General features: G+C 36.7%; 1 protein-coding gene across 1 annotated transcript in view; it reads right to left on the bottom strand.

Moving 5' to 3' along the window:
• slc4a3 (solute carrier family 4 member 3) overlaps positions 1-14,670 on the bottom strand; it is a 94,576-nt gene that overhangs the window by 18,405 nt on the left and 61,501 nt on the right. The window contains 3 exon segments of the mRNA XM_048194574.1: positions 3,933-4,068; positions 6,398-6,578; positions 10,409-10,551. Of these exon segments, the coding sequence (XP_048050531.1) occupies positions 3,933-4,068; positions 6,398-6,578; positions 10,409-10,551 (460 nt within the window).

The raw sequence follows: 14,670 nt of genomic DNA, 5'->3' as shown, positions 1-14,670 counted from the left end.
TGTGTTTGAAAACATTCCCAAAACTTGAGTAACCGATGACCTAACTTATAGAGCACCTTGATGTATTTTTTTCCACATTACAAAGACATTTTTGGTGAATAATTGGACACGTTTCTCATGGAAAGCTGCATCTGAGATGATGGGAAATGCCGTAGAGAAGCTTAATCTAGTGTTTTACTTCATTATGGCCCGGTTTCACAGACAGGGCTTAGATTAAGCCAGGATTAGGCCTTAGTTAAATTAGGTCACTTTTTTAAATGTGCCTTAAAAAAAAAACATCACTGGTGTGCATCTTGAGACAAAACAATGGCACTGACATATTTTAAGATATGTCGGTGCAAGTTACTTTTAGTTTAAACAGCTCAAACATGCATTTTAGTCTGGGACTAGGCTTAAGCCTTGTCTGTGAAACCGAGCACATGTGTATTTGGAGCCAATTTATGAATATCTTTTGTCATATTAATACAAAGGGGTTCAAAAAGAAGGTACATCTTCAAACCATTAATGTAACCCACATTTCTGTAGCGAAGGCCATGCGATATTAATTCTGTTAGCAGTAGCACTCATGTAAAGTACCATTCTGACCTCAGAGTGTGATCCTGTGGCTGAGCAGAGCTTAACAAAGAAAACACACAGCACTTCACAATCCTTCAAGAAAGGAGGCCTGTCTGAGTCATACTAAATACTGCATTTGTACAGCACTAACTTATAGTCCAGATTTTAAACAAGGTAATGAAACCACAGTGAATGGGTTACAGAAATAATTCACCCAAAAATCGAAACCTGACCCTCATGTCATTCTGACACTGTATTGTATTCAAAAATGATGAATGTGTGAGCTAAAAAGTGCATGATCATTTATACGGCCAATCTCCAAAAAAAGCACCTTAAAAGCATGATAAAATTAGCCTGTTACTTGTGCGCTATACTTTAAGTCTTCTGAAATCATATGATATATCTGTACAGACCATAATTAAGTTTTTCACTCATAATCTCTTTCACACTAGGGTTATTATTATAACTGAAACCACAAAAAAGACATTTTTGTTACTTAACATAAAATAAAATTAAATAATTATTTTAATAAAAATTAGAATTAACAAAAAATAAAAATTCAGCTAATTTCCAGAGCAACATTTCTCATTTTCCCATTTAAAGGGTTAGTTCACCCAAAAATGAAAATTATGTCATTAATGACTCACCCTCATGTCGTTCCAAACCCGCAAGACCTCCGTTCATCTTCGGAACACAAATTAAGATATTTTAGATTTAGTCCAAGAGCTTTCTGTCCCTCCATTGAAAATGTTTGTACGGTATACTGTCCATGTCCAGAAAGGTAATAAAACATCATCAAAGTAGTCCATGTGACGTCAGTGGGTTAGTTAGTTTTTGAAGCATCGAAAATACATTTTGGCCCAAAAATAACAAAAACTACGACTTTATTCAGCATTGTATTCTCTTCTGGAATCGTTTCCATTGAATTGATTCCATTGAATCTTTCATCTTTCGGTGTTGGTAATGCACTTTTACGTTGCCGTGGTTGTTTTTGGCGATTAGGACATCCGCAACATTTTGAAGCATCGAAAATACATTTTGGTCCAAAAATAACAAAAACTACGACTTTATTCAGCAATGTATTCTCTTCCGGGTCTGTTGTCAATCTGCGTTCATGACTCCGCTTCTTCTTCTTTCCTGTTTTACGGCGGTTGGCATTCAGCTTATTGGTGCATTACCGCCCCCTTCTGCTCCGGAGTGTTGTTCACGACTCTGCAGTAACGCTGCTGACGTAAGACGCTGCTGACGTGTTATCTGGTGCGCCCGAGCTTCGTTTACAGCCTGAGGGAGACGCACGCTGTACTCAAGCTATTCTACATTGTTTGTATTTTGGTATTGCTATATTTTTTAAAATGGTGCGTAAGTGTGCATGTCGCGGATGTCCTAATCGCCAAAAACAACCACGGCGACATAAAGGTGCATTATCAACGCCGACAGATGAAAGGATTCAATGGAATCAATTCAATGGAATCAATTCAATGGAAAGGATTCTGGAAGAGAAGACAATGCTGAATAAAGTCATAGTTTTTGTTATTTTTGGACCAAAATGTATTTTTGATGCTTCAAAAAATTCTAACTAACCCACTGATGTCACATGGACTACTTTGATGATGATTTTATTACCTTTCTCGACATGGACAGTATACCGTACATACATTTTCAATGGAGGGACAGAAAGCTCTCGGACTAAATCTAAAATATCTTAAACTGTGTTCTGAAGATGAACGGAGGTCTTACGGGTTTGGAACGACATGATGGTGAGTTTTCATTTTTGGGTGAACTAACCCTTTAAGCTAACTTGATGTACTAAAAGTAAAAACCTAAAACTGAAAAAAAGGAATAAAAACTATATAAACATGTTAAATATATATATATATATATATATATATATATATATATATATATATATATATAGAAAAATGACAAAAACAGTTCTCAATGATAGTATATCAGTGATACTACAATAACACCGTTTCTCACACTTATCTTTTATTTTAAAAATGAGATGCATCACATTATTGATGTCTGGAAAACTTGACAGCAAATTAGATTTGAGAGCTATGGGATATACTGTAGCTATGGAAATATGAAATAAGTCATTTGGACTAGTTTTATGGTGCTTTTTTAGAGCTTTTTTTGTTGCATGAAAAAGAGCAGCCCGGACATTCTGCCTAACATCTCCTTTTGTGTTTCATGGAAGATAGAAAATACTGAAATGACATGGGGATGAATCTATTCCTTTAAAAACTATTCCTTTAAAGGGGTCATATAATGCCACTTTTACAAGATGTAAAATAAGTCTTTGATGTTCCCAGAGTGTGTATGTGAAGTTCTAGCTCAAAATACCCCACAGATAATTTTTATAGCATGTTAAATTTGTCACTTTTTGAGGTTGAGAAAAAAACGCTTTGTTTTTGTGTGTCCCTTTAAATGCAAATGAGCTGCTGCTCCCAAGAAGAGGGCGGAGTTTCAAGAGTTCATGTTAGCAGCTCTGATTATGCAATTACCTTATGCGGAATCACTGAAAATGTCAGAAACTGTTCAGCATTTTATGTTCAAACCGTACAATGATGGAGAGACTCAAGAAGAAGTAACAACATGTAGAATGCAACAGGACGTTTCAGAATGGTTAGTTATGAATTTATGTAGATGATGTGGAGTTAACTATCTTAAAGTCATTGATTAGCATATTCTGTCATGATAATCTATAAATCGCTCATGTGGGAACTGTTGTAAGATGCCTACAGAGTCAGAGAATATTTGCTGCATGAAGACAGAACAAATATAGTTTAGTTTAATTACAGTTATAACTTATGTTGTCATCTTGCTTTTATGACATGCTATTGCATTTGTGTTACGTACTGTATAGCAATAACATGGCCTCACCCCCTATGTTGCGTGTTCTCGGGGGCAGGGTTTATGTAAATTTTAGGGTTAGTGATGTCACTAACCCGGGAAGAAGCTTGTTGTAGTTCCAACCAGCTGTTTGTTGTAGTTCTTAAACAGAGAATTCTTTAAAAGAAAATATCTCCCTTTGCTTTGAACTTTGAGCTTCGTAACTTTGCAGATGTTGTTTGTGCTCAAACAGCAACATTACACACCAACTAAAGTAAAAAAAAAAGTAAAATCATAATCAACCACCCCTTTAAACACTCTTTGATGTAACCAATGTCTATGCAGCTGCAATAGCAAAATGCCATTAGAAACTCCATTGGCCTGGCGCGCTGTCATGAAGTCTATTTGTTATGTAATCACGCTTCTTCATTTAGCAGAAAACCAATAGTGGCAGCTGTGACAAAGGACATTGGCATCAAGGCCCACCGCAGAGAAGATCAATATGAGCTTTTTTGGAGTATTGATGTCTGACCTCAACTAACCTGTGTTTGAGCAAAAGGGCTCGCAGCACGTTGGCTCGGTCTTCGGCTCTGATTTGGTCCGAGATGATCATGGTTTCCACCAGCAAGTGGGAGATGCCAGGCAGTGTGGTTTGATCCAGATCTAGCATTATGGCACCTGGGTAATAAAACACAGTGTTTGTCATGCTGGCACATATGCAGTATAAAGTAACATCACTCCATATATCATACACATATACTGTTTTATAATATGGCTTATAAAACAGTTCCTGTCCTTGATTCTGATTGGTCAATAGCTGTTTTATTCACGATAAAACACGGCCATGACTGCTTTACCCAACGCTTCTGTGCATCACTACACAACACCCTTAGCAACCACTCTTAGCAATGTAAACTGTATGTTCTCAGTTGATATTGTTCATTGATGTTTACTGTATTATGTAGAAGATTATTGTGAGAAAGAGATCGAGTGAGCGAGTTTATTACCTGCACTCAGATTTAGCATTTTCCTTCAGGTCAGTCCATTGTTCATTATAAAAAATCAGTTTAAATGTCTGATGTATTATCTTGTCCTTTTAACAGTTAAGGGGTTTTCCATGACTGACAGCGCTAGTCAAATCATTTGTCAGTTGCGTCTTGTTCCGTGTTCACAACAGTTCAGTCTTTTCAATGTAAAAGTCTTCGCTACTGACTCACACACTCATAAAGACAGTCTTTGCCGCCATCTAATGGCGTAATAATGTAACTTCTGTTGCTGTTCACAGTCAGGGACTATTTTTTCTGGTGTAAGGAAGGCTTTTAGTGAAAGTTTACTTCATGAAAGTTGCATTGATACATATTTGTGGCTTTAATATTTGTATTGTGTGGTAACTGTTTTATAAAAGCAATAAGGTACACAAAGCTAGTGCTGTATCCTGAATAAGTCACTTATTCACAATACAGCACAGCCTCTCGTACATTATTGCTTAAATATAATATATTGATAATTGAAATAAAGTGTAATTATTCAATATTCAGGAAGAAACATGTAAAAGTAATATTTAACATACTGAAAATTTAATAAAAATGACAAAAGCACATAACAATACCAAACAAACTAAAATTAAAATTGAAAATATAAAAGTAAATAGCTCAAAATATTAATAAATACTATAATAGTATTTACAGTAAATGTAGGCATAGTGCTGCAACCAGCTGACACGGTCAGCTGTCAAATTGCTCCAATCACTACCATTCTCCTATTAGACTGGACATATATACGTGGCATTACTGCTCGGTAAGTATGTTCAAACTGCTCGCAACCCTCCCTACCCATTATAAGCATGAGCATATTACTGTGCACCTTCTGGTTGTCATCTTCTTTTGTTTCAGATTACTAAGTCCTAGCTGGCATGGACCTCACTGCTGAGAGACACTCATTCTCATAACCAAGCTACAGTATAGACGTCCCATTGCCACATCAACACGATTACCACTGTTCACTTTTAAAAACATTACTATAGTGTCTTAATTGTCTATGTATTTCCAAGCTGATGGTTCCGGGGGGTTAATGTTAAAGCTCTTGTATGTTCAATTAATTTTGGAGCAAGAAGCCCCATAAGGAACCATACCGCCAAAGATAAATTGTGTTTCAATAAACTCGAGTAACTTGCCAAAGTGGTCCTGTCTGAAATAATACTAAAATAGCTCTGATATTTATATACATACATACATACATACATACATACATGCATATTGTTTTTGTACCATTCCAAACAGAATTTAGAGCCAGAACTATCAGTTTTATAATATTATTTCTACTGATTTGATTATTTAGTTTTTAACCCAAGTGTTGCATAATTTGAAAGAGTTTTTGCACTGATGCCAGGCTTGATCATTTGTTATGAATAATCTTCTGGTTATATAAATAAATGTTTGGTCCTTTGAGTTGCAAATAAAAGAAGAAAACAATCAAAGTAGCTTGCATTTGTAAAGTATTTAATTCGCTGGATAATCCAAAGATAAAGGCACTGCACCACATTTCAATCAAATGTTCAGCATAAACAAATATATCGTGACATACACTGTTAACTGCGATATTAAATTACTCCTAATTTTTAGTTGTTTTTGCAAACCCTCGTGTCAGTTTATGACTGCCAATGTTTTTTGTCAGGGTTGTCATGTTAGTTTCATAACCACAAGGACTGAAACTTACCAAAACCTTCTCATTGATAGACATGTGTTTGGACTAAGTCATGCTTTTGCAAAAGCATTTTTCAAAACTAAAGAACTGTTTACCTTGTTATCCTTGAATGAATAATTATCAGTTTTTCATGGTCAAAAAGTGGATATGCCCAAGAGGGTTTCATCCATTTATCTAATTTACATGTCCATTTGAATTCTGTCAGTCACACGGCACTGGTTTGTCAACTAGAAACAGTGCATGGATGTTAGGGTTGGACCAGGATCGCAGGGTTGAGTGGGCTGGCAGAGCGTTCGACTCTTACCATGTGTGATGGTCCTGCGGAGCTCCAGCAGACTACGGAAGGACAGCGAGGCCACGTGCGGTTTACCCCAGCGATCCGTCTCCTCCTCCACGTCTTCCTCAAACTTGATCCAACGTGCCGTCTCTTTCCAGCGCATCTCCTGGTTCTTATCCACTATCAGCTCATTGAGCTCCACAAACACCTATGGTGAACACAATGTCAAAAGCACATCATAAAGCACTTTTAATGAATTATAACCAAAGTTGCTTCAGGGCAATTCAGTTCACTTGGCGGCCATTGTGGCATTTCCCTGGGCAGCTTATTTCTAGGAAACAGGCAAACAAGTACAGCTCTAGTTGGAAGTGGAGCAAAACTGAAATATTTTGCCAACAAAACATGACAGCAATATCATAAATCTTCTTTTGTTTCTAATTCTAGAGTAAAAATAGAGGTAATGGATCTATCAAAAAATAAACGAAAACCTGAACACAGACCTACTATGAGCTTTATGCTTCTGCTGAAGCCAAAAGCCAGAGTTTCACAAGTTTCATAAGACAAAATTTTCATTACCAAATTCTCAGTGCTAAGAGCTATGCTACCAACGATCATCAATACAATCAAATCAGTCTACTTACACTCTCAAACTACTTGTAATACTGTATATATTGAAGATTTAGCCAGTGCTTGAAGTGAAAATAACTTCTGGCTTCTTTGGTGCCTTAGGCAAAATCAAACATGTGAGAGATTCTTGTGTATTACATGGATGCTCTCTCACGTTACAATAACGCACTCTTGACACTTTCATTACTATAAAGAAGAGAAGAAAGTTGTTTCTGAAAGCTGGGTGCACAAGCAGTGCCCCATGCCGCCCCTCAGCACATTGCCGGCCTAGACGGCTGCCTATATTTCCTATGTAAGATCTGCCACTGCCGGCTGGCATTCGCAAATTATCATCACATTTGAAATTTCTACAATGACTAATCACCCAGACACAGACGCTTTGACTCTGAATTGCAACGTACAGGCAACATGTGAGAAGTGTTGGTACACAAGAAAAAGTGAAAGTACGCGAAAGATTAAAATTACATAATGGTGCATATAACGGCTCACCTCATTTAGCAATAAACCTTATGTATATATTCAAAAACATTTGGTATTTTATGTTTATGACTTTAGGTAAAGCAGTGTTGATATTATTAGCTAAAACTAAACTATTAAAAATTGTTTTTGTTCATTAAATAAAGCTTAAATAAAATATAAATATTAGAAAATTTTACTTAAAAATAACTTAAAATATAAATGAGAAAAATGTAAAGTTAATAAATGTGATGAAAATTAGAAATGTCACCTTGGCAACTAACTGTTGAAATTGAAGTACTACTACATTTCTAAAACTGAAACTGAAATAAGGATAAATGAAAGCTAAATAAAAATATTAAAAAAAACAAAAACTAATAAAAATGACAAAAGTACATAACTACTAAAACTTAAATTAAAATGAATACAGAAAATATAAAAATAAAAGCTAATTCAAAATATAAAAAAAAAAATGCAATAATCATATAGACCCCTTAATCGCCTACGTCACTGTGACGTCACCGCTCTAGCTGGAGGCAAAACATAAATAAAAACTCATAGCAGGCGCGCTAAAAGTTTGAGGTTTTGACTTTAAAATGTCGTCTTGTTGTGTTTTTGGCTGCCAGAATAAAAGGAACAGCACTTTGGTTCAAAACTAAAGTTTTACCAGATCCCGGCAGACATTCCTTCACAGAAATCAAAAAGATAATTGTGGTTGAATGCAATACGGCGTACAGACTGGACGGAGATGATCATAAATAATACTCGTTTTTGCAGTGCACACTTCATATCAGGTAAAATAATCAATGCATATGTAATGGTGTGTTGGTTTTATCTAGTACAAATCAGCAAGTTTCTGTTTTATAGGTGAAAAGTCGCCAACTTTCAGCGCACTAGCTAGCTTAAATGTTAAACAAACATACAGCGATAGATGTGTGTGCCATCCTTTGAATGGTCTCTTAAAATAATCCACATTGCTAGCCATAATCATAGTTAACCCAGCGTTAGGTTACATTAGACAGTAAGCCTTGACAAAATTCCCCGGACCACCCGAAAGTAATTCATATGTTGTCTAGGAAATATCCAAAACTTAAGTTAATTTACAAAAATAGCTGTCACAGTCCCGCAGAGTCAGTGACTGTACATATTCGGACAGTTCTGAACCTTCTTCTGCATCTATGTTTAATAAATCCCTCCTAAAACATGCTAGCTTATGCTCGTCAACATTGAGTCCAGCGCCTCTTTTTGCCTCCAGCTAAGCCCCGCCCACCAGGAAACGTTGCAATGTTTACAAACTTTTAAGGGGTCTATACAAATACTAATAAAATAAGACTGAAGTAAATGACTATAAGTAAATCATTTAATACTGTATTGTAATTTCTGATTCAATTGTTATTTGCAACGAGATAAATACTAAGTACTGTCTTCAGTGAGTGACTTTCTTTTTCTTTTGTTCTTAGATTAACAGTAATAACACAGACCGCAGCAGGTTTATTAGGCTGCTGTCACTTTAAGAACTCATGCACAGATCCGGTATACTATTACACATGCGCTTTGTTTCTCAATTGTTTACACTCACTTAAGACATAACCGACTGCGTGTGCCATTGACCGTTTGCAAAGACCCGGCCCCTTTAGTTACTGTTGCTATGTCCGACAAGCCATGCCGATCTCTCGCCATCATGTTCTCATGCAGTGAAAAATACATCGCAGAGCAAAGAGGACACTGATAACGTGTCGAAGACAAGACAGAGCAGGTTAAAACAAAGTCTCAAATTTTGTTATTTTTAAAGAAATTTAAACAATAAATGCCGTTTTGTGGCTCTTTAATGTGTCGTGACAGATCGCTGTAACCCCTCAGTTCAAACGGCTCGTGAACCGATCATCTCTTCCAACTATTTCATCAGTAGCATCAAATAAACATGAATGAACATCATAAGGTATGTTGTTTCAATCGTGGAAAGACGTCAGTACACATCATTTTTCAAGTTCAAGTCCACCTACATTATTCTTCTAACTCCCCTGACTGCTTTGTCAGACAAAATGGCGGATTTGGCGTTATGATTGGTTAGATCTCCTGTCAATCAAACTCCTGGCGAAGGGTCAGTTAAGTTATCATTTGCGTCTTGAATATTTTAAAACCACATTAAAATACGCACACTGGAATCGATAAGCGAAATCTACATTTTAATTTTATGACAAGTATCCGATTCCTGTCTTTAACTCTCCGGTTCCAGAAATGGAATCGATTTTCGATTCCCAACCCTACTGATGATTGCTTTGGTTGAAGAACAGTTTCCTGAAGAAACTGTTAAAATGGCTGAAAAGAAAAGGAAAAAGCAAAAATGCTTCTGAAACTGAGGTGCTTAAAAAGAGCCATGTTTTACTTCCAGTGAGATTCAACTCTGGTTGATTCAGAGCTTATTGATCAGCAGATAAAGCCACATGAATAGCACAGAATCCAGTGCTGATTGACTAAGTGCCTTATGTAATTAATTCAGCTGATTTAGGGACACAGATCTCGCTCGTTTAGTGAAGCCCACTGGATGAAATGGATCAAAAGATATCAGCAGACTAGAGGAAAGATCTCTGAATCGAGGGTCTCTCCTGCTCCTCTAGATTGATTATCTCTATTAACACCTCCTCATTATCAGTATCAATGTCAGTCTGGGGAAAATGGAGGTTTTACTTTAAGCTACCTCTTGAGGAACAACACAGAAATTTAGATCTCAAAATCAATACAGAGAGCCTACCATGCTATTATTTGAATATTATTTCTATTACTGCTCAATCTGCTCCTAAACGACACATAAAAACACTTAACATTTTAGTCAGACAGTCTCTTTGTCTAAGTGAGTGAGAATAAGTTATAATGTGGAGCAAACTGTATGTCTGGCTGTGCGAAACTAGGTCTCATTTTTCTTTTCTCCATGCGGTCAGGAAGCTCAGCTCTCACCTCATGAGTTTTCTTGTCCATCCTCTTCCTCCTTTTCAGACTGGAAAGAGGGGGTGAGCTATTGCTGGTTCGTGGTAATTGACAGCGTGATGATTTCTTGACGAGGTGACGTCTAACCCCAGGATTGTCCTCAAAACGGTGACCTTAAAGTGAAAGAAAAGGGAAAAGGTTAGGTAAATTAAAAATAAATTAAGCTGTCAGTTCTGTAAAGGCAGATTCAAGGAAAAAATAAGTGAACCCTTGCATTTGCCATGGATTTCTGCATTAACTGGTCTTAAAAGGTGCAACCAAATCACAATATTCATAGCAGGGTTATTATCATTAACTAAAACTAGTTTTAAAAAAAGAACTAGTTTTAAAAAAAGAATCCTTAGGTGAATGATTTGAGCTAATTGGATTTAGCTTACAGTCCAAACAATGGGCCTTTCCCAAAACCCACCCACAGGTCTTGGAAACTTGAGAGCATGTAACACAACTGGAAGTAAGAGCGCCACCAAGAACGTCCCAGGTCTGATTAATGCTAAAGTTTAGTGCTCTTAACGTACTAAATCCACACTATCTATAATACCACTTCGGAGCAGTTTATTTTAAAGTGCATAGTATTAAAAATACAAATGTGTAAATAATGATCTGTAAAAACACTCTTTTGGCATTAAAAAAACTACTGTTAGGATTTACTAAAGACACACCGTGACAGTTGGCATGGACAGTTATTTTTGTAGCTGACCTTATTGCATATGCATTTTTTTAGGAGTTTTCCTTTTTAGACGCAAAATTTATGGTGATTTATTAAGGTTTGTGCTAGTCAATTTACTGGTATTTGTGCCATTATTTATTGCCCCAAAAAAGCCCACCAAAACCAGACTGGAGGTGTTGGTCAGAGCTGTGCTGGCCTATAACAAACAGAAAAAGATTTATATTTTTTTCTGTTTGCAAATAAAACATAGCCTGATCCATGCCTGGAAAAAAGAGATCTCAGAAGACATCCACAAGCCTTGATATTCATCAGTCCATGGCAAAACAAATTGTCTATATGACCAATTTATACAAAAGTACATAGTAAATCCAAGAGTTCACATAGCTTTTACTCAACTGTAGCAATGAAATTGCATACATTTGTGTGACTGAGAGTAAAAACGGGCCTAGAAAAACAAGAGAATCAGAGGCCTTCTCAGCTGAGTGCAACTAAGAGGCGTACTTTGGATGCTAGGCCTTTCCAAAAAAATTGCTGTGATTTAATATTGTATCATTTTAGCCCACAAACCAAGGTTTTTTATTGAATTTGGGATAATTGAAGGGGTGTATTATGAGAAACCCTCTCTCTCCAGCTGTTCCGAGAGCCAAGTAAAAGGCCGGGGCTCTCCAAGGGTTGAGGTCTGCCAGGACGCCCAAGGCCTCAGCTGGTTTGTGTTGTCCCAGTAGCCCGGGGATGTTCGGTAAACAAAGTTAATTTTTTACCCTTTCTCTCCTAGTGTCGCACATGCCTCCAACCCCCCTCGTAAAAAAAGGCTCTGCATAATTTTGAAGTCCACACACTGTTGCTGGGCCTTTTCCCAGGGGTAGAGTGCTAACAATAAGGTGGCCGTGCCTTTTGGCTGTACTCTGGTTGTGCTTTTCATGGCAGGAGAGCAAAAATCCTAGAGGAGACCAAAACAGCCAAGTTTTCATCAAAACACCACAAGACGAAACCAACTCAGGCTGCAAATGTGTGTTTGACGCACAAAAGTGCTGATTTGCAATGTCAATTCAAGCATTTGAGCTGTCCTCCCTTTTTTTTAAGCCTTACCTATTTACCACCTTCAAGGACACTCTCAAAATGGTTCAATGGCACAGGCTCACTTTTTGTCAAGATCTATACACAAACGCATTTCATACAGATAATCAATTGAATACACCTCTGAAACTCTTTAAAATATAATGTTATAATACTGAATGTATAATACATAAATGTCCCCACAAGTACAAGGATTTCAGATATTGCTATCTTTGTGGGGACATATATAAAGATTTCTTCTTTGCTATTGACCCAAATACAGTACAAACAAACTGCAGTTATAAGAGTTTTATGACACAGCGTTTGCGCGCATTACTGAAAAGAAACTGCGAGACTGAGAGATAAGATAAAAATCGATCTCTGCTAGACTGTCTGTCTGCTCTTCACACAGACGTTTTCCCGAGGGATTGAAGAGAGAATCACAGACAGGGAAAGGCCTTGGAGCAATGCACTGGTAAACAGTCTACACAAAGACAAAAGCATTAAGCCTGAGGGTTTTACGGTTTATCAAAATACAATGGCTGTTAGTGAGAAGCAGTGTTTGAACTCTCTGTTTGATAACTGAAATGTTTCAGGCCCATCTCTTTTTATATAAGAAACAGTTTCTCAAAAAAATATAACACTCTGGTATTATTTACTCAGGTAGTTGCAAACCAGTATGGCTTTCTTTCTTCCACAGATCAAAGGAGAATGGATAATGCACTGGTTGCTTTTTCCATGCAATAACTGTGAATGGGGTGCATTCAAGCTTAAAAAACAAAGACACTCCATAATCTTAATTTGACTTCTGGAACTATTTTAACTAGTCATATTGTGTCTAAAATATTAAAGTTAATCGATTTTAACTTCCTGATTATTGATTTGGCCTATGGCTGATATAAGAAAGATGATCGATTCATATGCAAATATTACAATGACATCTTCTATTGGTGGCTCATCAGATTCAGCAAACAATCACTGTTCAGTATAAACATAGCTATAAATGGCTAAATACATGCAGGAAAAACAAGAGCATTCACATTTCAGCATGCAAATAGAGGTAAGAAGACCAATTATAATTCAGTATGCAAATATGGTAATGATGCTACTTGTGTCTATCAATTTACACTACCATCAACTCAAAATTTTGGGTTTGGTAAGAATTTTTAAATGCTTTTCTGCTCACCAAGGCTGCATTTATTTGGTCACAAATACATCAAAATCAGTAATATTGTGAAATATAATGACAATTTAAAGTAAGTGATATTACTCCAGTCTTCAGTGTCACATGATCCTTTCAGAAATCATGCATGAAGATGCTGATTTAGTGCTCAAGAAACATTTCTTTATAATATTAAAACAGCTGTAGGCCACTGCTTAATACATTTGTGAAAATCGTGATACATTTTGCAGGATTCTTTGATAAATAGAAAGTTTGAAAAAGAACAGCATTTATTTGAAATTTGAGATTTTTTCTGTAACAATGTTTAAAATGCTTATGCTATGTCCTACGCCTTCCGTATTCAACTTAGGAAGAAAATGTAACTGAAGTTGAATGCAGAAGGCGTAAGTCATTTGAACTGCGAGAGGCAATACACCTTCTTTGTAAGTTAAATACGTAAGGCAGTCTAGATATTTTACTTCATAACTTGTTAAATATGGATATTTTTCTTACACAAACACATCGCTTCGCTTCAGATGGCCTTTATTAACCCCCTGGAGCCGTTTGTGGAGCACTTTCTTGAGCTTCATACTCATTGGTCCCATTCACTGCCATTATAAAGCTTTGATGCGTCAGGATATTTATTAATATAACTGTGTTCATCTGAAAGAAGAAATTCATATGATGGCTTGAGGGCAAGTCATTTTAAAGTGAACTAATCCTTTAATAAGTGACTAAATGACCTAAACTTTTGAACGGTAACATAGGTCAAAAAAGGTTCAGGCTGAATTAATTGCAGACGAACAAACCTCTAACCATAATGCATGACGAATATGAATAGAATCACTGTACTTCGTGTCTGAATCAAGTTACTGTGTAATATGACTCTGCCCTGAGATGATGTGTGCGAGTGGAGGCTTGGCTGCACATGGATATGTCAACAGGAGAGGATGTGGAACTTCATAAGCCATCCACTCAAACATGCCACATCACTGGAGGCTATGACATCTTTCATATCAGCAAAGCGTTTGCATGGACTCGGCTTGACATTAATTAGCTTGTATTTCCCTACAGGATCAATAAAACAACTCAGTTCGAAATTCCCAATTTCCAATGCGAGAAAGATCTATAGAGGGTGGAGTGCATTTTTACAATGTCACAATCGCAGCAGTCATGTGAATGGAAAATCCTATTGGATTTAATCAAGAGCTGCCTGTTATACATTCAAGTGGAAATACATACTTCGAGGCTTTTTGCCATTTATTAACCTAAACTACAATTGTCAAAGACAGACAATGGCAAAATTCCGTCGAAAAATGATGTAAGTGTAAAGCAAAGTGGAGGTCG

Source organism: Megalobrama amblycephala, linkage group LG6, assembly GCF_018812025.1.
Source record: "Megalobrama amblycephala isolate DHTTF-2021 linkage group LG6, ASM1881202v1, whole genome shotgun sequence".
Classification (NCBI taxonomy): domain Eukaryota; kingdom Metazoa; phylum Chordata; class Actinopteri; order Cypriniformes; family Xenocyprididae; genus Megalobrama; species Megalobrama amblycephala.
Note: the sequence above shows the minus strand (reverse complement) of the source record. Positions and strands in the feature narration are given on the sequence as shown.